The sequence below is a fragment of the Lithobates pipiens genome, unplaced genomic scaffold (assembly GCF_037356315.1).
Source record: "Lithobates pipiens isolate NorthernLeopardFrog02 unplaced genomic scaffold, aLitPip1_a1.2 Scaffold_8, whole genome shotgun sequence".
Lineage (NCBI taxonomy): Eukaryota > Metazoa > Chordata > Amphibia > Anura > Ranidae > Lithobates > Lithobates pipiens.
In genome coordinates, this window is record NW_027507903.1 from 183,046,834 (window position 1) to 183,072,209 (window position 25,376).

At 42.0% G+C, this 25,376-nt stretch overlaps 1 protein-coding gene and 1 pseudogene across 1 annotated transcript in view; both read left to right on the forward strand.

Annotated features, from left to right (window-relative positions):
- TPRKB (TP53RK binding protein) overlaps positions 1-21,718 on the forward strand; it is a 50,627-nt gene extending 28,909 nt beyond the window's left edge. Inside the window, exons 4-5 of the mRNA XM_077471396.1 lie at positions 14,822-14,998; positions 21,489-21,718. Of these exons, the coding sequence (XP_077327522.1) occupies positions 14,822-14,998; positions 21,489-21,575 (264 nt within the window). The 3' untranslated portion in view covers positions 21,576-21,718. The remainder of the gene's footprint in view (positions 1-14,821; positions 14,999-21,488) is intronic.
- On the forward strand, positions 2,469-3,385 carry LOC143964306 (uncharacterized; annotated as a pseudogene).
- Positions 21,719-25,376: the final 3,658 nt, after the last annotated feature.

Below are 25,376 nucleotides of genomic sequence, written 5' to 3' on the forward strand. Positions count from 1 at the left end.
TTTTTATTTTTTGCGCTATAAACAAAAATAGAGCGACAAAAATGCAATATCTTTTACTTTTTGCTCTAATAAATATCCCCCAAAAAAAATATAAAAAACATTTTTTTTTCCTCCGTTTAGGCCGATACGTATTCTTCTACATATTTTTGGTAAAAAAAAATTGCAATTAGCGATTGGTTGGCGCAAAAGTTATAGCGTTTACAAAATATTGGATAGTTTTATAGCATTTTTCATTTTTTTTTTTTTTTTTTTTTTACTAGTAATGGTGGCGATCAGCGGACACATCGGACATTTTTGACACATTTTTGGGACCCTTGTCATTTATACAGCAATCAGTGCTATTTAAATGCACTGATTCCTGTTTAAATGACACTGGCAGTGAAGAAGTTAACCACTAGGGGGCAGTGTAGGGGTTATGTATGATGTTATGTGTTTTTTATTTTATTTTGGGGGGCGTGGTCTGGCATGTGACGTCACTGATCGTCTTTCCCTATAAACGGGAACAGACAATCAGTGACAGCCACACAGGGAAGCACGGGGAGAGGTTTGTTTACACAGACCTCTCCTCGTTCTTCAGCTCTGTGACCCAATTGCGGGACACCAGCGGCGACTGGGTCCACTGGTGCCATGGTCACAGAGCTCAGGACCAGGTCGGGAGCGCTCCCGACCCACGGCTGGGCACTTAAAGAATCACGTACCGGTACGTGATTGTGCCCAGCCGTGCCATTCTGCCGACGTTTATCGGCGTGAGGCGGTCCTTAAGCAGTTAATAAATGTTCAGCATTATGGCCTCTACCATAATGTTGCAATATGTCGCCAACTTGTTCATTCCATGCCTAGAAGATTTGGTGCTGTCCTTGCACATCATAGAGGTCATACAAAATACTAGATGGCGTAGTTTTTGCTGTGGGGTGTATTCATTTTGCTTCAACTAATTTGAGTAAAACTGAAGATTTTGTAAGTTATATTATGAACCTTACTTTCATGTAATGAGCTAAACAAATGTTCTATAAAACTCAGTTTTATCAAAATTTTGGAAATTGTTCTTGTGTTCATTGAAATATTGATTAAAATCTTACCTTTTAAAAGGGGGTGTACTAATTTATGCTGAGCACTGTAGATGAATTTTAATAACCTTTTAAAAGTTATCCAGCTGTGTAGCTGAATTCTAAAACTGTCGCCCTACTTTTTGTTCTGCGGAAAAAAATTGTTTATTTTTGTTTAACAAACTGCGTACAAAAATAACTCTGGCTCCAAGTAATGCTTTCTAATTGGAGAACTAAATGGAGTAAGTGCTGTTATTTCTAATTGCCTTGGGGCTGTGATGGAATGTAGAGAAGGAGTATACATAATTTTTAAATGACCTTTATTTGAAGCCATCCCCTCTTCTTGCTTCTCTGCTTGGAACAAGACAGGGTAAACGTATTATATTGAGAACAGAAATGTGTTTTGTTTCTATTCCTAGTTGTTATTCAGCTGAATGTATTAATTTGTTAAATAGACAATGTCACGGTACTGTTCTCTTGTACAATATTTTATATTTGTGCGCTGCCTTTTGTGTAACTGCTTTTACATAAGAACATTTAGGGCTCGTGCGAGGTGTTTTACTTTAGTCTGTTAACCACTTCAGCCGCGGAAGATTTGGCTGCTTAATAACCAGGCCATTTTTTTGTGATACAACACTGCGTTGCTTTAACTGACAGTTGCGCGGTCGTGCAACACTGTACCCAAACAAAATTGACGTCCTTTTTTTTCCACAAATAGAGCTTTCTTTTGGTGGTATTTGATTGTCTCTGCAGTTTTCATTTTTTGCGCTGTAAACAACAAAAGAGCAACAATTTTGAAAAAAAAACACAATATTTTGTACTTTTTACTATAATAAATATCCCCAATTTTTAAAAACAAAAACAATCAATATATGCTTATTGCAATTTCTATTACGAAAAATATTTAGAATACATATTGGCCTAAACTGTGGAAAAAATTTGCTTTTTTAAAAAAGATTTGGGGGTATTTATTATAGCAAAAAGTATCAAAATATATATAATATTTTTTTTAGTTTTTTTTAATTGTCGCTATTTTTTTGTTTATAGCGCAAAAAATTCAAAACGCAGAGATGATCAAATACCACCAAAAGAAAGCTCTATTTTGGGTACAAAACGACTGCACAATTGTTAAAATTACGCAGTGCCGTATTACAAAAAATGGCCTGGTCATTTGAGCAGCCAATCTCCTGGGGCTGCAGTGGTTAAAAAAATAAAGTATTCAGAAATGCTGATCTTGATGTTTTGAATACTCTCGAGTGCAGAGGAGGGGTTTGGGGTCTTATAGACCCCCAATCTCTCCATAAGGAGTACTTGTGCTGCCTATTACTGTCACAAGGGATGTTTACCTTTTTCCTTGTGACAGCAATAACAGTGATAAAAAACAAAAAAATTTAAAATGACAGTGTAAAAAAAAAAAAGTAAATGTACAAAATATCGGCAAAAAATATTGGCTACCAGGAGGCCGAAATATTGGTATCATATCCATCGATCCCTATTTTAAACCTGTCTAATGGCTTGGTCGCACCCAACTTAAGGAATACACCCTTCATAAAACCTCCACCTCCCTCTCTGACACCTGAAACAAGCAACGACAAAAAGATCCAGGTCACCAACAAAATCATTGAGCTGCAGATGGGAGAGGTTCCTGTAAGGTGTCAGAATGTCAATGTCTCGTTATCCATGGAGGAGTGGGAGTATTTAGAAGGACATAAGGATCTCTACAAGGACGTCATGATGGAGAACTGGCCGCCCCTCACATCGCCAGATGGATCCAGTGACAGAAATACCCCAGGGGGTTCTCCCAGTCCTCTTTATTCTTGGGATTCCACACAGGAACATCCTCAAAGTCCCATATGAGGATCAGGCTGAATTTCAGACTAATGTTGAAGACTAATGTTGAGATAGAAGAAAAGTATTTGAGGACTGATGTGCAGTGTAAAGAGGAGAAAGTTCTTTCCGATGAATCCAGTACCAGAAATCCCCCAGAGAGATGTCCCTGTCATTTATATTCCCGGGAATCCACACAGGAACATCACAGGATCCTCCAGTACTATACAGATGGAAATGCGATTTAAAGGTGAAGTGAAAATGGAAGCAGGAGACCCGTATGTAATGGGTGATGGTCCATGTAAGAAGGAGGAAATCCCTCCAGAGATCAGCACAGCTATACAACACAAAAGGAAAACCAAAATAGTACAGCTCCTGCCCTCTCCATATGACAAAAGTGATGAGGAGCACCTCACATCTGATTCTGCAGAAGAACGCTTTGTTCCCACAAATATCCACCCAATACTATCATCCTGATCCTTCTGTGCAGAGGGGTGCTTCTCAGATGAGTCGCTCATCACATAGGTCAAAAAATCAATTTCCCGAATGTGGAGGATGTTTTAGCCAGAGAGCAGAGATTAACGTAAACACGGGGGACACATGTTCATGTTCCGAATGTGGGAAGTGCTTTACCCCCAAGACGCGTCCAGCGGAACATATACGAACTAACACAGGGACAAAGCCGTATACATGGAAAAGGTTTTCCCTCAAACGCATATCTTATCATCCACTATAAACTGCACATGGAGGAGAAACCCTATTCATGTTCAGAGTGTGGCAAACGCTTCCACCAAAATTCATTCGGACGGGAAACCCTACTCTTGTTTGGAATGTGGGAAACGTTTTTTGAGGAAGGCCGATCGGGTGACCCATCAGAAAACTCACTCTTGCATGAAGCCGTATTCATGTCCTCACTGCGGGAAGTGCTATAGGAGTAAGTCAAACATCAGAGGGTCCACATGGCATAGAGGCTTGCTTGGTGTTCTCAGTCAGGGAGAAGCTCTCCATATGGGGATTGGACAGGCTTTCTGAAGAAACTTTGCCCATGCTCAACTGGACTGTTGGCACATAGTTTGCTGAGGGCCAGTGCTCATGGCAGGAGTGTGCGCTCCCAAGGCACCAATCCATGAAGGAAGTTAGCCGGCAGGCCGGTGCGTTCCAAATTCTAAATTTTTTTGGTCTGCATTTAGGTGGCACAAGGTGGCTAAAAATTTTCAGCCATCAAGGCATCAAAAAAGAAGGCTGTCATGGCTGAAACATGTTGGCTGTTTGGTGCCGCTTTTAATGTACCCTAATAAAGGGTTTGGAGCTTGGAACATGCCGGGTTGCCAGATCAATTTTTTTTTCTATGGATTAAAAAAGGCTTTGCCTTAAAATGTCATATGTCAGTGAACAATATACATCTTACTAGCAAGTCATGCTTGTGTACCTACTGTGGAAGAAGCTAAGGGTCTAGTTATCCAGATCAGATGCAAAATTATATCTGGCATCTAACATTGTGAAGACTTTACATTTATTCCCAATGAAAAAGGCCTCTCGCCTTTGCAAAGTACATTTGATTTGAAGTCAACTATAATATATGCTCTAATATACAGTACTATTTGGAAGTATGTTCTGCTGCATTACACATACAGGAACCCAACAACAACTCTACTTGGCCACTGCTCATACTCCCAGCTCGCTCGGCTACCTAACAATGACTCAGTGCTTGCCTTAGTAGAACTAAGATTTTTGCCAAAAGCTTAAGTTTAATCTGCTTATATAGCAGGGAGCTGTTAAGAAGGGCAGGTAAGTCATGTACAGGTATGTTGGGGATGCTCTTTGTAGAGACATTGTTACTTTACCCTAAATGGCAGCAAGACAAAAGACAGAGCTTTATGCAAAAAAGGGAGAAGAGCCACATGGCTAATCAGCCATGATTACGGCCTGATGACCGAAACGCATTGGCTTTTTTGACTGTTGTTAACCAGCATTAATAAAACAGTTTTAGCCGACTTCCATGGCACCAGCCTTTCTCCTTTTTTGCACTGATTGCACATGGAGGTCTGCAGAGACTTCACAGGCTGAGTGCTGTGTTCTTGAGGCTGACCAGGCATTACACAGGAGATAGTAGCTTAGATGCACCTGTTGCAAAAGACAGAGCTTAGTAAAACAGAATTCTAAAGTGCTGAGTCAATGATAGTGGGCCGAGTGGGGAGGAATATTGGGGGTAAACAGAAGAAGAGAGTAAAAATGCTTAAGTGAAAATAATGCTCACCTGTGTGTAAAAATAAGACGTTAACTAATCTGCATGGGTTAGCTATTCAGTGTGCTTGTGATAGTTTGAGTACATTTATTAAAATAAAATATGTTAACTGATGATTGCCATGTGGTTTATATGGATTGGTATTCCAGGAATGTGGTGGGCAGTCCAGGTGTGAGGGGCATTTTGTACCGGTGTGGTCCATGTTGGTCCATCCTGTGTGAGATCCCAATACCATACAAAGCACTGTACAGTGGTGAAAGGGGTGCAGGTGGGAACAGGGACTAGACATCTATTGGCTGAAGGCTCATCAATAAGTTGGGAAGGGAATTAGAGGCTGGGGGCTGACTCAACAGAAAGGGATGTGTGCTTGTGGCTTTATCTCCAGGGATGGAATGTGAGCACAGGGTGTGGGAGGGTTGCTGCTGGTCTGGAAAGGAGCTTTGGGAGGTTTGCATTCATCTCGGGGGGGGGGGGGATTGTGGAGGGGTGGCTGCAATATGAGTGGGAAGGTAGCTGTCAGTCTGGGGAGGGGATCTGAGAGGGTGGCTGTCAATCCAGAGCAGGGTGTGGCCATCAGTGCGGGGAGGTGGGAAGGGTGTTTGGGAGGGTGACCGTTGGTCCAGGAAGGTGGTGTGGTCTCCAGTCCTGGTGGAGCTGTGGGAGGGCAACTGTCAGTCTGGGGAGGGAGTGTGGGAGGGTGGATGTCAGTCTGGGGAGGGAGTGTGGAAGGATGACCACCAGTCTGGAGAGAGGGTATGGGAGGGTGACCAGCAGTCCAGGGAGGGGGACAGTGTCTGCTGGAGGAGGTTGGTCAGTCTGGGAAGGTAGTGTGGAAAATTGACTTTCTGTCAGTCCAGGTAGGGGGCTTGGAGGTTGGCCTCTGGGTGGAGAGTGTGGGAGGGTGGCCATCAGTCCAGTACTGTGGCCACCCCACCACATCCCCTCTCCGTACTGGTGGTGAGACGACAATTAGTAGGGGAAGATATGAGATATTGGTTTACCAGATGATGAAGGCGATATGGGAGAATAGCTGTCAGTCTGGGGATAGAAAATGGCTGATGTATAAATGTCAGTTGTACTTCAGCCCGTAAAAAATGCACGCAAACCCCCCTCCCACCTCCATTCCTGGTTTCTCCCATTCCACCGGAGTAATGAAGTTGGTAGCCCACTGAGGAGAGGGAGGAACATTTGTTGCCCCATCTCGTCTGTGACGCATGAAGCCAGAAGTGGCGAGGATTTTGTCACTTCCAGTTTCAGTGCTGTTTCCCTAGCAGGGAAAGCAGCTGATCAAATGGCTCTCTGTTCAGTCAGCTGCATTGGAGGGCAGAGGAGGGATTAGAGGTCTAATAGACCACTGATCTCTCCATAAAGAGAATTTGTCACTGCCAAAGCTATCACAAGTAGTATTGTTCACTCCTTGTGATGGCAATAAAGTTAAATAAGAAAAAAAAAAAGTGTACAAAAAATAATATTTTTTTTTCTTCTTTAAAGCCCCCTCCGCTCACGTGCAAACACGAACGTAGGTCTGGCATGCACATGTAAACAGTGATTGTGCTACCTGTATCACTGTGAACTAGGGCTTCAACTAACGATTATTTTCAAAATCAATTAGTTGGGTGATTACTATTTCATTATTCAGGAAGTAAACTCTCCCACTCTGATGCTTCTTTTCATTTAGTCCATTATAATAAGTCATTATCAGACTATAGCCACTGTAATCCAGCCCAAATTGCATATTACTCACTGTTTAAAGAAACTTTAAAAATCTTGTTTCCAGGGGTTAGGCAGCACCATCTTAAGTATTGTTTTCTGAGTCCACAGTGGAGTGTATTTCCGCCCTTACATTGAGTACTTCCTGTACTGTTAAACAAGCCTCCTTCTCAATCCAAAGTTTCCATGGCAATCCTGCTTTCTTGTTCATAGTTTACTTGTTTATTTCATAGTATTTACTTGTGGATGTCTAATGTTTCCCTTTGTCAGACTTATCAGCTTCAGCTGATAAGACTGCAGTAATGGACAATATTTAGACTATGTGAGGTCACATGGGGTGAAGGAGGAAGCTCTGAGTAATTAGCAGAGTTCAATGCTGTGTGCTGTAGGAAGTCCTGATAACAGATAGATAAGACATGGAGAGTGTGCCTTAAATCAGGGGAGATCTGGGCATGCTCAGTGACTTCATTCTACAGAACAACAAGAATTACAACAATACTAAGCAAGTAAGGAGATATCTACAAGCAGTGTTCATTAGGTTTTTTTTATGCTGGTTTACATGGGACAAAGTTGTGGGGGAGGGTTTACAAACAACTTTAAAAAAAGTGTGGTGTGTAATTTAGTTAATAAGTAAAGTTTTTTTAAAAAAAAGGCAATTTATTAACAACATTCTTTGATTCCGTGAATGTACAAAGATTTTTCGTCTGAATATTCTCACCTGAAAATTGATCCGTGTTGCCAGCATATGCAGTTTGCTCTGATCTTTTTGCTGTGCGTTTAGATTTTTGCACTTGTGATTTTTGTGACGATTTGCATTTTTGCATTTTTTTGGCCAATTTGTTGTTGGGCAGATTAAAAAACACAGATTGCTGCAAAAATGCATTACATGCTTTTCTGCAGCTTCTCCATTGAAGTATATTAAACCAAAAAAGCACCATTTTGTGTTTAAAAAAAAAAAAAAAAGTCCCTGACCCTTTCCAAATACACAGCGGCTGAAAAAAGCATAGATGTGAACGTGTTCCTCTAGCAAACCATGTAAATGAACTGTAGTGTGTTTCTGCAAAAATCACCAAAAAAACACATAGATGTGAACCAGGTCTAAGACATTTAGTAACATAATGGCGTCACTACTGTAAGGGGATTTTTTTTTATTGTAGAACTGTGAAAGTAATATTTACAGTAGTGATTATTTGCTGTTTTTGTACTATAAAGGGCTCATTTTACTTTTTTTTTTCTTCTTGGAACTTGGAACATGCCGGGTTGCCAGATCAATTTTTTTTTCTATGGATTAAAAAAGGCTTTGCCTTAAAATGTCATATGTCAGTGAACAATATACATCTTACTAGCAAGTCATGCTTGTGTACCTACTGTGGAAGAAGCTAAGGGTCTAGTTATCCAGATCAGATGCAAAATTATATCTGGCATCTAACATTGTGAAGACTTTACATTTATTCCCAATGAAAAAGGCCTCTCGCCTTTGCAAAGTACATTTGATTTGAAGTCAACTATAATATATGCTCTAATATACAGTACTATTTGGAAGTATGTTCTGCTGCATTACACATACAGGAACCCAACAACAACTCTACTTGGCCACTGCTCATACTCCCAGCTCGCTCGGCTACCTAACAATGACTCAGTGCTTGCCTTAGTAGAACTAAGATTTTTGCCAAAAGCTTAAGTTTAATCTGCTTATATAGCAGGGAGCTGTTAAGAAGGGCAGGTAAGTCATGTACAGGTATGTTGGGGATGCTCTTTGTAGAGACATTGTTACTTTACCCTAAATGGCAGCAAGACAAAAGACAGAGCTTTATGCAAAAAAGGGAGAAGAGCCACATGGCTAATCAGCCATGATTACGGCCTGATGACCGAAACGCATTGGCTTTTTTGACTGTTGTTAACCAGCATTAATAAAACAGTTTTAGCCGACTTCCATGGCACCAGCCTTTCTCCTTTTTTGCACTGATTGCACATGGAGGTCTGCAGAGACTTCACAGGCTGAGTGCTGTGTTCTTGAGGCTGACCAGGCATTACACAGGAGATAGTAGCTTAGATGCACCTGTTGCAAAAGACAGAGCTTAGTAAAACAGAATTCTAAAGTGCTGAGTCAATGATAGTGGGCCGAGTGGGGAGGAATATTGGGGGTAAACAGAAGAAGAGAGTAAAAATGCTTAAGTGAAAATAATGCTCACCTGTGTGTAAAAATAAGACGTTAACTAATCTGCATGGGTTAGCTATTCAGTGTGCTTGTGATAGTTTGAGTACATTTATTAAAATAAAATATGTTAACTGATGATTGCCATGTGGTTTATATGGATTGGTATTCCAGGAATGTGGTGGGCAGTCCAGGTGTGAGGGGCATTTTGTACCGGTGTGGTCCATGTTGGTCCATCCTGTGTGAGATCCCAATACCATACAAAGCACTGTACAGTGGTGAAAGGGGTGCAGGTGGGAACAGGGACTAGACATCTATTGGCTGAAGGCTCATCAATAAGTTGGGAAGGGAATTAGAGGCTGGGGGCTGACTCAACAGAAAGGGATGTGTGCTTGTGGCTTTATCTCCAGGGATGGAATGTGAGCACAGGGTGTGGGAGGGTTGCTGCTGGTCTGGAAAGGAGCTTTGGGAGGTTTGCATTCATCTCGGGGGGGGGGGGGGATTGTGGAGGGGTGGCTGCAATATGAGTGGGAAGGTAGCTGTCAGTCTGGGGAGGGGATCTGAGAGGGTGGCTGTCAATCCAGAGCAGGGTGTGGCCATCAGTGCGGGGAGGTGGGAAGGGTGTTTGGGAGGGTGACCGTTGGTCCAGGAAGGTGGTGTGGTCTCCAGTCCTGGTGGAGCTGTGGGAGGGCAACTGTCAGTCTGGGGAGGGAGTGTGGGAGGGTGGATGTCAGTCTGGGGAGGGAGTGTGGAAGGATGACCACCAGTCTGGAGAGAGGGTATGGGAGGGTGACCAGCAGTCCAGGGAGGGGGACAGTGTCTGCTGGAGGAGGTTGGTCAGTCTGGGAAGGTAGTGTGGAAAATTGACTTTCTGTCAGTCCAGGTAGGGGGCTTGGAGGTTGGCCTCTGGGTGGAGAGTGTGGGAGGGTGGCCATCAGTCCAGTACTGTGGCCACCCCACCACATCCCCTCTCCGTACTGGTGGTGAGACGACAATTAGTAGGGGAAGATATGAGATATTGGTTTACCAGATGATGAAGGCGATATGGGAGAATAGCTGTCAGTCTGGGGATAGAAAATGGCTGATGTATAAATGTCAGTTGTACTTCAGCCCGTAAAAAATGCACGCAAACCCCCCTCCCACCTCCATTCCTGGTTTCTCCCATTCCACCGGAGTAATGAAGTTGGTAGCCCACTGAGGAGAGGGAGGAACATTTGTTGCCCCATCTCGTCTGTGACGCATGAAGCCAGAAGTGGCGAGGATTTTGTCACTTCCAGTTTCAGTGCTGTTTCCCTAGCAGGGAAAGCAGCTGATCAAATGGCTCTCTGTTCAGTCAGCTGCATTGGAGGGCAGAGGAGGGATTAGAGGTCTAATAGACCACTGATCTCTCCATAAAGAGAATTTGTCACTGCCAAAGCTATCACAAGTAGTATTGTTCACTCCTTGTGATGGCAATAAAGTTAAATAAGAAAAAAAAAAAGTGTACAAAAAATAATATTTTTTTTTCTTCTTTAAAGCCCCCTCCGCTCACGTGCAAAGGGGAGCGATCCCGGACGAGGGGACGGCCATTCATTCATGGCCACCCCCTCTCGATCGCTCCCGGCGAATGAAAATGTCCGGTGACATCACTTCCTCTCCTGTAATGTAAACACAGGAGAGGAAGTGATGTATTCTCTCCTCCGTGTCGGTAGTTTTCGCTCCGGCACCAAGGAGAGAGGTTCGGTGAGTTGCACCAACACACCCCACATACAGTAGAACATGCCAGGCACACTCACACCCCCCCTTTACCCCCGATCACCCCCCAATTACCCCTGCCCCCCCAGTCACAGTGACACCAATTGCTTTTTTTTTTTTTTTTTGCATTGGTGTCATTTGTGACTGTAGTAACTGTTAGGGCAGTTAGGGTTAGCCCCCTTTAGTTCTAATGTGCCCCCCTAACCCCCCCAATAAAGGTTTAACCCCGTGATCACCCCCCGTCGCCAGTGTCACTAAGGCTGGGTTCACATTGCAGCGGTTTATGAGAACGAATGTGATTCGCACCGCACTGCAGTGCAAATCACATCCGATCTCTGTGCGATTCGAGTTCAGCCATACAGATAGTATGGCTGAATTCGTGTCGCACCCGCCGCAAATTCGCACGGGACCCTTTTTTTGGCCCGCAGCAGAATCGGATCGCATGGGTGTTTACACCATGCGATCCGAGTTTGCAGATCGCACTGCGATATGCGAACTGATCTGGGGGTGTCATTAACATTTCACTGACACTCCCAGCAGTTCGCATAGGGCAGTGTGAACTGCCGCCGGGAGGCATGCGATGCGGGAACCCGCCGCGGATTCATGGCGTTCCCGCATCGCTCCAGTGTGAACCCAGCCTAATAAGCGATAGTTTTTCTGATCGCTGTATTAGTGTCACAGGTGACGCTTGTTAGGCAGGTAGGTATTTAGGTTCGCCGCAGCTTTTTATAGCGCCAGGGACCCCCATATACTACCGCATAAAGCCCCCTGATTGCCCCCTAGTTAACCCTTTCACCAGTGATCACCATATAACTGTTACAGGTGACGCTGGTTGGTTAGTTATTTTTTTATAGTTTCAGGGCACCCGCCATTTATTACCTAATAAAGGTTTAACCCCCTGATCACCCGGCGGGTGTCATTTGTGACTGTAATAACTGTTAGGGCAGTTAGGGTTAGCCCCCTTTAGTTCTAAGGTACCCCCCTAACCCCCCCAATAAAGGTTTAACCCCGTGATCACCCCCCGTCGCCAGTGTCACTAAGGCTGGGTTCACATTGCAGCGGTTTATGAGAACGGATGTGATTCGCACTGCACTGCAGTGCAAATCACATCCGATCTCTGTGCGATTCGAGTTCAGCCATACAGATAGTATGGCTGAATTCGTGTCGCACCCGCCGCAAACTCGCACGGGACCCTTTTTTTGGTCCGCAGCAGAATCGGATCGCATGGGTGTTCACACCATGCGATCCGAGTTTGCAGATCGCACTGCGATATGCGAACTGATCTGGGGGTGTCATTAACATTTCACTGACACTCCCAGCAGTTCGCATAGGGCAGTGTGAACTGCCGCCGGGAGGCATGTGATGCGGGAACCCGCAGCGGATTCGTGGCGTTCCCGCATCGCTCCAGTGTGAACCCAGCCTAATAAGCGATCGTTTTTCTGATCACTGTATTAGTGTCACAGGTGACGCTTGTTAGGCAGGTAGGTATTTAGGTTCGCCGCAGCTTTTTATAGCACCAGGGACCCCCATATACTACCGCATAAAGCCCCCTGATTGCCCCCTAGTTAACCCTTTCACCAGTGATCACCATATAACTGTTACAGGTGACGCTGGTTGGTTAGTTATTTTTTTTATAGTTTCAGGGCACCCGCCATTTATTACCTAGTCTCACTAGTGTACCCCTAAATTTAGGGGTGTCTACTTTCCAAAATGGGGTCATTTGGGGGGGGTTTGTGCCATCTTGGCATTTTATGGCCTTCAAAACTGTAACGCCCTTAGAAAGCCTGAAGGCGGTGCTTGGTTTTCGGGGCCCCGTACGCGGCTAGGCTCCCAAAAAGTCCCACATATGTGGTATCCCCGTACTCAGGAGAAGCAGCAGAATTTATTTTGGGGTGTCATTTCACATATGCCCATGGCATGCGTGAGCAATATATCATTTAGTGACAACTTTGTGAAAAAAAAAAAAAAAAAAAGTTTGTAATTTTCCCGCAACTTGTGGCAAAATATAAAATATTCCATGGACTCAACATGCCTCTCAGCAAATAGCTTGGGGTGTCTACTTTCTAAAATGGGGTCATTTGTGGGGGTTTTGTGCCATCTTGGCATTTTATGGCCTTCAAAACTGTAATAGGTAGTGAGGAGTGAAGTCAAATATTTACGCCCTTAGAAAACCTGAAGGCGGTTCTTGGCTTTCGGGGCCCCGTACGCGGCTAGGCTCCCAAAAAGTCCCACATATGTGGTATCCCCGTACTCAGGAGAAGCAGCAGAATTTATTTTGGGGTGTCATTTCACATATGCCCATAGCATGTGTGAGCAATATATCATTTAGTGACAACTTTGTGTAATAAAAAAAAAAAAATTTTTTTTTTGTCATTATTCAATCGCTTGAGGCAAAAAAATAAAATATTCAATGGGCTCAACATGCCACTTATCAATTTCCTTAGGGTGTCTACTTTCCAAAATGGGGTCATTTGGGGGGGTTTTGTACTGCCCTGCCATTTTAGCACCTCAAGAAATGAGATGGGCAGTAGTAAACTAAAAGCTGCGTAAATTCCAGAAAACGTACCTTAGTTTGTAGATGTGACAACTTTTGCGCAAACCAATAAATATACAATTATTGACTTTTTTTTTACCAAAGACATGTGGCTGAATACATTTTGGCCTAAATGTATGACTAAAATTGAGTTTATTGGATTTTTCTAATAACAAAAAGTAGAAAATATCATTTTTTTTCAAAATTTGCGGTCTTTTTACGTTTATATCGCAAAAAATAAAAATCGCAGAGGCAATCAAATACCATCAAAAGAAAGCTCTATTTGTGGGAAGAAAAGGACGCAAATTTTGTTTGGGTACAACATTGCATGACCACGCAATTACCAGTTAAAGCAGCGCAGTGCCAAATTGTAAAAAGACCTCTGGTCATTTACCAGCAAAATGGTCCGGTCTGAAGGTGGTTAAAGTGTTTTGTAAACCCTCTTATAAACTCAGCAAAGTGAATAGCTTCAGGTGAAGCTGAAAGTTGAAACACATCCTGCTACAAGAGTTTTACTTGTTTATCTGCTGTCTACTCTTCCCTACATCCATTCAAAAGTGCAGAATTGTGATAAAATCCTTCATCTGTGAAGACCAGAGAGGAGGGGGTGGAGAACTGCAGTTACATTGTGTGAGAGCTGATTGGAGGAAAATGACACACCCCTCTCCCCACACAGCACAGGAGCGAAGGAAGGATTCAGAGCTGTGGTCTGAATAAACAAGCTGTGTGCTGAGCTCCCTCCCCATCATAAATGTATCTCGTATATCGGGAAAACTCAGAAGTGAATCATCCTGATAACAGGAATGAAGCACCAGAGAGAAATTACACTTAGAGCTTTGGGGATAGATAAGTAAACACAACAGATATATTGGCTTGGTTCAGATTTCTGAGTGAGGTTTACAACCGGTTTGCGGAAATTACACACTGTGACATTTCAATGAAGTTAAAAAAAATTGTAAACAGTGCTCTGTACTTTAGAAGCGCAAGGCACAGCCGGCCAGAATGGACACTTCCTGCATGGTAAACCACCGTGTTTTACCATGCAAGTATGAACAAGCCCTAAAGTTAAAAAAGAAAAAGTAACAACAAATCGCTCCGCCCCTACACGGTGTACACGGTTTAGTACATTATGACAGAAACCCTGGGTGAAGGCAACAAAGTTTAATTCTATTTTAACAATATAAAATAACAGTGGGTCTGATGTATGAAAAGTAGGTAATGGAAATATTTTAGCCAGTCAAAATCCACCTTTTTTATTTTACAACTAGGACTGCAGAAACTACATCTGACAGGTAAGTCAGGAAAAACCTCAGTTAAACACAAATCTGTATGCATATACTGTATGTTATCTGTTAGCTTGGAGTTTAGCTCTTAAAATATCTACATTGTGCTAATTACATTGCAAGAATACATGCATTTTCACACAAAAAATATGCAATACCTTCCATTAAAATACTGTACAATAAAAGCACTGCTGGACATACTTTTTCCTTTCTCTACATGAGGAAATGAACCTGTATAAACATGATATGTCTAAAAAAAGAATGCTTATTAATGTCTTTTCCGTTTAGATTTCGGAAGCTTTTAGAAAGTTTGGCCTGTCAGACAGTGATTCTGGAGTTCTTGTTGTTTTGACTGACGATGGGACTAAAGCCTTGAATTCTCAAGAAATAATCTCTAACGTGGAAGGCCAGCAAGTGCCTCTAGCAGAACTGTCACAACTAACAGACTTCGCAAAAGTGAGAAAGGTACTTAAATCCATTAGGTCAATACTTTTATTGTTTTTGTTTGAATTTATTGATTGGAGTCCTCTGGGAGAGATCAATCTTAAACTTCTCTTTGATGTAGGCCCCTTTCAGATGGGGCTGACTTCGTCAAGTGGATCCACCTGCTCAGGGGGCTGAGCAGGCGAATGACAGGTCTGCGTCTGTTTTCCTGCAAGCGGAACGGACCCAGCCCATTCTTCCCTTTAGGGTGGTCAGATAGAAACCAACCGCCTGTTTCCATCCAACTGTCATCAAAACCTCTAGACAGATGGGAAACGGATCCCCACCCATCTGTGTTTGGCTGTCCGGATCGGATGAAGGCGTGTATTGGGGAACTGAAGAAAGTGCAGTGAAGGGCAATCAAATTGATAAGAGGCATGGTGGAGCTCAGCTATGAGGAAATATTAGAGGAACTGAATTTATTATCTCTTGAGAAGAGGAGATTAAGGGGGGGATATGATCAACATTTACAAATACATAAGTGGTCCATATAGTGAACTTGGTGTTGAGTTATTCACTGTAACTTCATCATTGAGGACAAGAGGGCACTCTACAGTATGTCTAGAGTAAGAGCTGTGAAAATGTGGAATAGACTCCCTCCACAGGTTTTTCTGGCCAGCTCAGTAGATTGTTTTAAAAAAGGCCTGGATTCTTTCCTAAATGTATATAAAATACCTGGGTACTGACATTTTATAGGTAAAGTTGATCCAGTGAATATCCAGTTGCCTCTCAGGGGATGAGGAAGAAATGTTTTCCCCTGCTGTAACAGATCGGATCATGCTTTGCTGGTTTTTTTTTTTTGCCTTTCTCTGAAAGGCAGACCTAATTGGTCCGCTGGTGTTAAAGGGACCATAATTGCTCATGTGTACCCTGTTATCTGAATTTCAAGAAAGGTGGGACATGGGACAGAGCTGTTCAATAAGAAAAAAATCTAAGCATGTATAACTCCTTTATGCTTACTCACTTTTTCCTCCTCCAGGATATCCAATATTTAATGCATTTAGGCATATAGCCGATGAAGGAGAGGAAAAATGACAAATCATTCATTCATTAGTTCAGAGAAAAACCCAGATCACTATAGAACAAAGAAAGGTGTCCCCTATATGATGGACTTTTAAAGCGGGAGTCCGCCTTATTTTTTTTTTTAAAGCCAGCAGCTACAAATACTACAAATACTGCAGCTGCTGACTTTTAAAATAATGACACTTACCCGCCCAGCACGCCCACGATGTCGGCACCCGAAGCCGATCTCTCGATCGTCTCTCGGGTGCTGCCGCCGCTATCTTGGGTATGGGAATCAGGAAGTGGAGCCTTTCGGCTTCATTTCCCGGTTCCCTACTGCGCATGCGCGAGAGGCGCTGCGCAATAAGGATGGTCCCCGCTGTCTCTGGGATCCGTGTGTTTCCCAGCAGGCAGCGGGGGACCTTCGGAAAGGGGCGTAGATTCTGCGGAAAGGGGCATACTTTCTGCAGAATCTACGCCGGAAGTGGGTGCCGATACCTGTACTTTACAGGAACCTGCACCCCCCTCCCCCCTGAAAGGTGCCAATTGTGGCGCCGGAGGGGGGAGGGTTCCAATGAGCGGAAGGTCCACTTTAGGGTGGACCTCCGCTTTAAGGCACACATTTTAACAGAAGGATTTAAATAGCGTATATATGTATTTATGAAACATTTATTCAAGTGAAATAGAAAAATTATAAGACCTAAATGTATAAAAACATGAAGTGTTTGGACATCTGTTAATACTAATACAGTATGTAATTTCACATTATAATTATGCGGTTTCTTACATCTGCCACGAGTCTATAATGTCCTCCTCCTTCAAGGGTGAGAACAAGAAGAAACCCTGTTATTGAGAAATAGAATAATAAATCAAAAGAGAATCAAAACCTATAATAATGTAGAATGTTACATAATGCAAATACATCAAACTTACAGATGTTTAAACCGTGTATATGGAACACTTCAAAAACTTTAAAAGCATGTACATGGGTACAGATAGCTCCCAGAACTTCCCTCCAGGGGTCCCCGGTGACACAGAACATGCAATGATGACTTGGAAGTCTGCAGTAGTTAAATGGAGAGCCCACAGTGTGGCAACTCATCTCATCATCCAGCTTTCAATTGAGGCTGGTGCAGAGATTGAGCACCATTATTACACTTATTAGAGTCCCTCTCTCATCAGCTGTTTTTAACACAGCTGATTCGGAGGGGATGGGAGGAGATATGGGCTCCCAGTCCGGCCCCCTGGGCGGTGCATGCGCAACTCGGTCTCGGCGCACTGGCGGGATACCGCATGTTGGAGCCTGGTCGCGCCCACCCCGCCCACTGGCACGCAGAGCTTCCCCAGTGGACAGAGCATGTCCACTGGGTGAAGCAAGATGGAGCCCCAGCGTCAGAGTTGATGCCGGGTCTCACATGATGCCGCCACTCCCACAGAGAGCGTTCGGCCCAATGGAAACGCCCACATCATCCCCAGCAGTCCGCATAGAGGGTAGAGAGAATGTAGTATGGGATATCTCCAGAAGATAGAGAGCAGACAAGCATGTCACTCATTGTCACAGAGGACCCGTAAAAGATACAGGAGAATATGGTTATATGAGTAAATGGAGCATGACATTGGAAAACAAAACAAACCAATATCTTAGCAGAGAAGGATATAATGGATCAAAATATAAGGATATCCATATAAAGGCTGAAATATATACAAGTATTCCAACAGCATATATATATATATATATATATATATATATATATATATATATATATATATATATATTATTAAATAAAGGGACAGACAAAATATGTGTATATAACATAAAAAGCAAAGTTCCCAGCAAATAGGAAATAACAGGATTAAGTTCATATATAAAGCATGACAAAAATGTGCAAATGTAACAGTAACCAGAGTAGAAGTTGCTGAGTGAAGAATAGATAATAAAGCAAAAATGCAGCTAAAAATGGATATACATACATCTTAATAAAGATATTGAGCAGGAGTGGTCAATAATTAGAGCTCATATATATAATATAATCAAAAAACCTAAAGACGAGGCTAAATCCCCTTAGGATCATATCCAGATACAACAATCAGAAAAAGCAAATAAAGAATATTGTAGAAAAGTATCAGCACATGTTGGCTCTTGACCCTGCTCTAGGCCAATTTGTCACAGAGAGACCACTATTTACTTTTAAAAGTGTGGTCTCTGTGAAAGATCAAATTGTCAGCAGTGAATTTAGTGACAACAAAAGAGATCACTGTAAATATAAAGGAACATATATGTGTGGATCCTGTCACTACTGTAAATATATGTTGGTTGAAAAAAATCCAATATTACCAAACGGTCAGGTCTTCCCACCGAAGCATTTTGCTAACTGCAAAACTATAGGAGTGATTTACTTACTGTGATGTGAATGCTCATGTTTCTACATCAGGAAAACCAAGTTGGAGTTGTGAAAAAGGGCATACAGACATGTCTCGAGTATGCAGGTATGTGATCCAGATCTCCCACTTGGTTGCCACACAACAATTGTACATAACGGTAAATTCCCGGAAATTAAGTTTCTTATCTTGGATCGCATTCACCCTAACTTGAAAGGAGGGGATTGGAATAAGTCTCTCCTCCAATTAGAGGCACACTGGATTCATAGGCTGAAGGCAACTCAAGCCCCAGGCTTGAATGAAGCCATTTGGTTTAAACTAGGGTTGCACCGAAATTTCGGCCACTGAAACATATCGACCGAAAATGGCCCGAAAAAAGCCGAAAGAGAATCAACTACTGCAGACTTCCAAGTCATCATTGCATGTTCTGTGTCACCGGGGACCCCTGGAGAGAAGTTCTGGGAGCTATCTGTACCCATGTACATGCTTTTAAAAAATTTTAAGTGTTCAATATACACGGTTTAAACATCTGTAAGTTTGATGTATTTGCATTTTGTAACATTATACATTATTATATGTTTTGATTCTCTTTTGATTTATTGTTCTATTTCTCAGTAATAGGGTTTCTCCTTGTTCTAACCCGTGAAGGAGGACATTATATACTCCGAAACCTGGCGGGTGTGAGAAACCGCATAATTATACTGTGAAATTACATACTGTATTAGTATTAACAGATGTCCAAACACTTCATGGTTTTTATACATTTATGTCTTATCATTTTCCTATTTCACTTGAATAAATGTTTCATAAATACATATATACGCTATTTAAATCCTTCTGTTAAAATTTGTGCCTTAAAAGTCCATTATATAGGGGACCCCTTTCTTCTTTGATACTGGATGTGGCACAACCCCTTATTTTGTGTAACTGCACTGGTCAAACATTTTCTTACAGATCACTATAGCGGCAAACGAGGATAGTGTTTTTTTTTTTTGTTTGTTTAACCCTTTCATCCTCTTCTCTACCTCTGATCTTCACCCTGCCTCTCTATGTGACCTTGTATAATAAACATTCACCTTGCTTATCCTGCACATTTACCTCCTTACCTCAATTTTTACACTGTACAGGTGGTCCCCGGGTTACAAACAAGATAGGGTCTGTAGGTTTGTTCCTAAGTTGAATATGTTTGTAATTCGGCACAGGTACATTTTTTAAGTGAAGTTCCAGCCCAAAATTTTTTTTTACGATTTTTCGATAGCATAGGGAAAGGTTAACACCCCTGTAAGGTTTGTTTTGCTGTCTGTGCCCCTGATCAGAAGGTTTTACCTCACTTTCTGTCCCAATGACAGTTGGATTTTGAAAATTTTGGGTTGTTGTGGAAACAAGCCTTGGTGATAAAGCATCAGTGGGAGGTACCGTTTTCCCATAATAACTCTTACAGGAGTGAATCTCCCTTCCTAGGGGTAGATTTCACCTCACTTCCTGTTGTCTCCCTCCGTTTGTAAGTAGGAGTCGTTTGTAAGTCGGATGTTTTTAACTAGGGGACCGCCTGTATGTGACCTATTCATTATGACTTCATTCTCCTCCCTGTGTATGACCTGTATTTACATGTTTTTCACTCCCCTAAAACCAAAATTTTTCTAGATTTCCAAAATATTGTGGCAAAAATTAGATCATCTTGGAGTGTTGACTGTCCAAAAAGGTCCAAACATGTCAAACCTTAAATTTGTGTGCACTGGTGAAATGGCGACAAACTTCTGTACCGTATATTTTCCATAGGCAATACTTTAAAAGCTTCCTACAGGTCCTCAGTTTAGTGTTACGAAGGAGGTCTGGTGATAGAATTATTGCTCTTACTCTGGTGTGTGTGTGGTATGTAACATTTGTATTGCAACTGTGTGAAAATTTGGGGGGGGATTTAATGTGCTTTAGTGTAACTTTATTTTTAACAATTTACACATTTTGTTTACTCACATAGGGGCAAAAATGTTCTCTTTTAATGAGACATCTGGGGTCTAAAAGACCCCAGATGCCTCACCTATGCTCCAGTGAATCTAATGGAGTGCATTTGAAAGTGAAATGGGAACTCAGAAGTGATATTTTACCCATCACTCCCAGGTTTAGCAAAAGGAAGGGGAGGAAAGCGGACATATGTCTGCACAACTCCCTCCCCTCTATGTGATGGCACCCGCCATGCTGGTCCCGTACCCAGGATACATTGCAGGGACACCGGGGGTGAGGGGGGGCACCTGTTATCAGTAGGTTTGGAAGCAATCCAACGGCAATGTCGGGTCCCTGCTGAGGTACGGGCAGACAGTTGACAAATTGCAGAAAGTGTCAGTGAATTACGAGAGCACTCATCAGTGCCCTCACAGTTAACTTAAAACTACAAGCCATCTGCTGCATTGGTAGGCGGGACTTGTAGTTTATTCATTTTCAGATCTGTGTGAATTAATAAAGTGGCTGTGCAAGTGAAGCCCCGCCCAGCTGTACTTTTTTAAATTGCACTGTGCAAGGAGAAGATTCTCTGCCCACTGTGACAGTGGGGGATAGGAGGGTGTGTGAGCTTCTGCATTAGTAATATGTTACATGATACACCCTAAATAAGAGTGTAACATGTTATTAAAGATGACCTTATAATCTGCATTATCTAGTACAGGGGTTTCAAACTCAACTTCATCAAGGGCAGCATCAGCATTATGATTGCCCTCAAAGGGCCTGTTGTATCTGTAATACTAGATGTCCAGAGTATCCCACCCCCCTTACATCAAATGTCAAGAGCCCCCCATCCTCCCTTACATTAACGTGCACCCATTACCTTGTGTGGCTGCTGGGAAGAAGCTGGGGGTAGAGTTGGGAAGCAGAATGTGCAGGGTCTGGAGGAGGCCCAAAGTAGGGCTGCAGCTTTACTGCAGCTCTAGGAGAGGTGTGAGTGCCACATGAAATGGCCTGGAAGCCCAGAGTCGGCCCACGGCCTTGAGTTTGATATATGTGATCTAGTATATAATCCAGCGTAAACTTTTGCAGTTTGATTAATATTGAATTTGTTTGTAAATAATTGAGATTTTAATAGCAGTGTCTTTATTTCCAGATGTATAAACTGACCCCAGAAGAAGATAAAATTGGTTCTGTACTGGATGCTGTAATCTGCAGAATGGCTGTGAAAGACGTATTATAAAGAATATACTACTGAAATACTCCAGAGAACTGATGGGAACATTCACTTGTATTGTATATATTGATATTGTGCTTTGTACAGTTACATTTATTATCTTCTATAGTTTTGGGAATAAAAAATTCTGAAATTCTGTGTTTTAATAACTTACTAAGGTTATTTTGTTAATGGTTATATGGAGTGAACATTTATAGCTTCATTCTCAAAAGTCACCTGTTTTAAACTTTGCACACAAAGATATATGCACCTAAGGTTTTATGCAAATTTTTACATTTTCTCAAAATATGAAGAAGAAAACATAAATAGAACTTAAAAAATAGAAATAAATAAGAATAAGAATAATTCGATAGGAAGGCTTCTCTTTTTTTTTTTTTTGGTCAAAAACCCTTTGAACAAAAAGTGGACTATGAAATCGCAGCACACGGAAAAAGGTGCAAGAGGGTACAGTACTGGTCTGACATTCGAAGAGGAAGGGCCTCAATCTCTGAACCGCCTAGGGCACAAGGCTTCTAACAGGGGCCAGGTTCTCTGGTATACCTGGCCCAAAGCCAGGTGTGGACCCTGCTCCTTAGGGACACAAGATGCAGCTCCATCCCTGCCAAAAAATCTGTAGCAATTACGGAGAGCCTTCAGAGATTCAGCCTGGGAGGAAAGGATTCCTCCCCCAGTACGCACCTTATTACATTAGAAATGACTAACTTCCCCCCCCTTCCCTTGGATAGAGACACAAGTGTTCTCTTATCAAACACTTAAAGTATAACTAAAGACTTTTTTTTTGGATGGAGATGAGGGGGATTAGAACATCTGTTTTTTTTTGTTTTTTTTTGCTGTCTGTTCCCCCATTAGGGAGATTCACACTCCTCTATTTGTTATGTTTACTGTTAATACCGAGCGAGAAAATGAAGGAAGCCCCCAAATTTTGGGAGGTCACCAGAACTAAAATAGAGGGGAAATCTTTCACTGAGGAGACTAATTCTGGTCCTTACTTTGGGGGAAAATTTCCTTTCACATCCTTTATTGGCTATGGGACAGGAAGGGAAGGGAAATCTCCCCAATGGGAACAGATAGCAAGAAAAAACTGACATGGATTATAACCCTCCTTGAGGTCCCTTTCACACTGGGATGGGATCAGCATCGGCGGTAAAACGGCACTATTTTTATCGGCGGTATTCGGCCGCTAGCGGGCTGGTTTTACCCCCCCCCTGCTAGTGGCGGATAAAGAGTTAAAACAACCGCAATGCACTGCTGTAGAAGCACTTTGCCTGCAGTATAGCCGCGCTGCCCCATTAATGTCAATGGGCAGGATCGGTGTATACATCGCTCCAAAGATGCTGCTAGCAGGACTTTTTTTACCGTCGTACTAGCGCACGGCTCCAGTGTGAAAGCCCTGAGGGCATTCACATTGGAGATAGAGCAGCGGCTGTTTCAGGGCACTTTGCAGGCGCTATTTTTAGTGCTGCAGCACCTGCAAAGTGCCCCAATGTGTAAGGCGTCTTTCTCCATCCAAAATTAAAAAAATTGTGTTTAGTTCTACTTTTGCTTTTTTTTTTTTTTTTTTTTTTTTTTTTTTTTTTTTTGGCCAGTGGGGAGACACACAGCAATAAAGTCCTTGCAAGTACTAAACCTTCCTTGCTATAATAAAAAAAAATACCTTGGAGTATTGTTGAATTGAATCTTTGTTAAATTTTATCATTATACCAATATCTTCTTACCTTCACAAATGCCCTCTCCTGCCATTGGAGCCAGCAACAGATGTACTGGAACATAGGAAGCACTCCAACTTTCTCAAAGAGCCTTGAGTTTCCTTGCATCTTAAGTCTCATTCATCTGCAGAGTAGAGTTGGGCTGAACACCCCTCGGTTCAGTTTGCACCAGAACCCTCAAACATCACAAAAGTTCAGACCTGAACCCCATTGAAGTCTATGGGACCTGAATTTGAAAAATCAAAAGTTCCCATTTTGAAAGTGTATATGCAAGTAATTGGCCATAAAAAGAGAATGAAGTATATACATATTGGCATATTGTACTTCATATTGAAGTAAGAGTCCAGGGAGCATTAAGTGGTGTTTATGAAGATCCCCGATTGAAGATACCCTTTGATGACACATTCAGCACTTTATTTGTTTATGTTAAACCCAGTGGACTATTATTATACTATATAGTTCTATATATTTGAGCTATCTGGGACTTCATGCTTATTTGCACAGTTTGTTTATTCATTAGCTATTTGCACATTATGTTATTTGCACAGGAGTTTATTTTGTATCTTGCAATTTATATTGTCATCTTGCACAGTACACTTCATTGCATAAATTTGCACAGGATTATATTTTACATAGGAGATTTTTTCATTTGTTCACAGGTAACATTTGTTTATTCTATTATCATTATGATCATTTTTTTTATCCTACACCAATTTTGTGCTCTGTATACACTTTAGGTCTAGCTGCAATTTTTATTAGATCAGTCCGATTCACTTGATAGCGCAAGGGACTACACTGTTTATGTCTTCATTTCAGGCTGCAAAGCAACAAAATGGGATTATTTTAAAGAGGAGTGATTATTTTCTATACCCACTATGTGTGTGTGTCACAGTTGTGCTCAAAAGTTTGCATACCCTGGCAGAAATTGTGAAATTTTGGCATTAATATTGAAAATATGACTGATCATCCCAAAAAAAACTATTTTATTTAAGGATAGGGATCACATGAACCCATTTATTATCACATTGTTTTTGGATCCTTTTTAAAACCTAATGATAACAGAAATCGCCCAAATAGCCCTGATAAAAAGTTTACATACCCTGGGATGTTTGGCCTTGGTACAGACACAGATTGTGGCGCACACAGGTTAAAATGGCAATTAAAGGTTAATTTCCCACATTTGTGGCTTTTTATACACAGACACGAATTGTGATTTAAATAGTCAATCAGTTTGTTAGCTCTCACATGGGTGCACTAAGCAGGCTAGACACTGAGCCATGAGGAGGTAGAAGAGTCAAAACACCTTCATAACAGTGTAATGAAACTTTAAAAAGATGGAAAAGGATATAAAACAATATCCAAAACCTTGGATATGCCAATCCGTACTTAAAAAGTGGAAAATATGGGGATCTCTTGATACCAAGCCAAGGTCATGTAGATCAAGAAAGATTTCAGCCACAACTGCTACAGGAACTGTTCGGTATACAAAGAAAAACCCACAGGTAACCTATAGGAGAAATACAGGCTGCTCTGGAAAAAGATGGCGTGGTTGTCTTTAAGGAGCACAATACGACGATACCTGAACAAAAAAGAGCTGCATGGTCAAGTTGCCAGAAAGAACCCTTTACTCTACAAGTTCCACAAAAAGCCTGGTTAGAATATGCCCAACAACACCTTGACATGCCTCATTGGCTTTTTTGTGGCATTGGCGCAGTAAAGGCTACCTTCTGGCAGCTGAACCATGCAGCTCTTTTTTGTTCAAGTATTGTTGAATTGTGCTTCTTAAAAACAACCACACTGTTTTTTTTGGAGAGCTGTTTTTCTCCTGCAGTTACCTGTGGGTTTTTCATTGTATCCTGAGCAATTCTTTCGCCAGTTGTGGCTGCAATCTTTCTTGGTCTACCTGACCTTGGCTTGGTATCAAAAGAACCCCTAATTTCCACTTCTTAATAAGTGATTTCCTTTTCCATCTTTGAAATGTTCATTACCTTGTTACGCAGGTCTTTTGACTGTTCTTTTCTTCCTCCTCATGGCTTAGTGTCTAGCCTGCTTAGTACATCCATGTGAGAGCTAACAAACTCATTGACTATTTAAACACAGA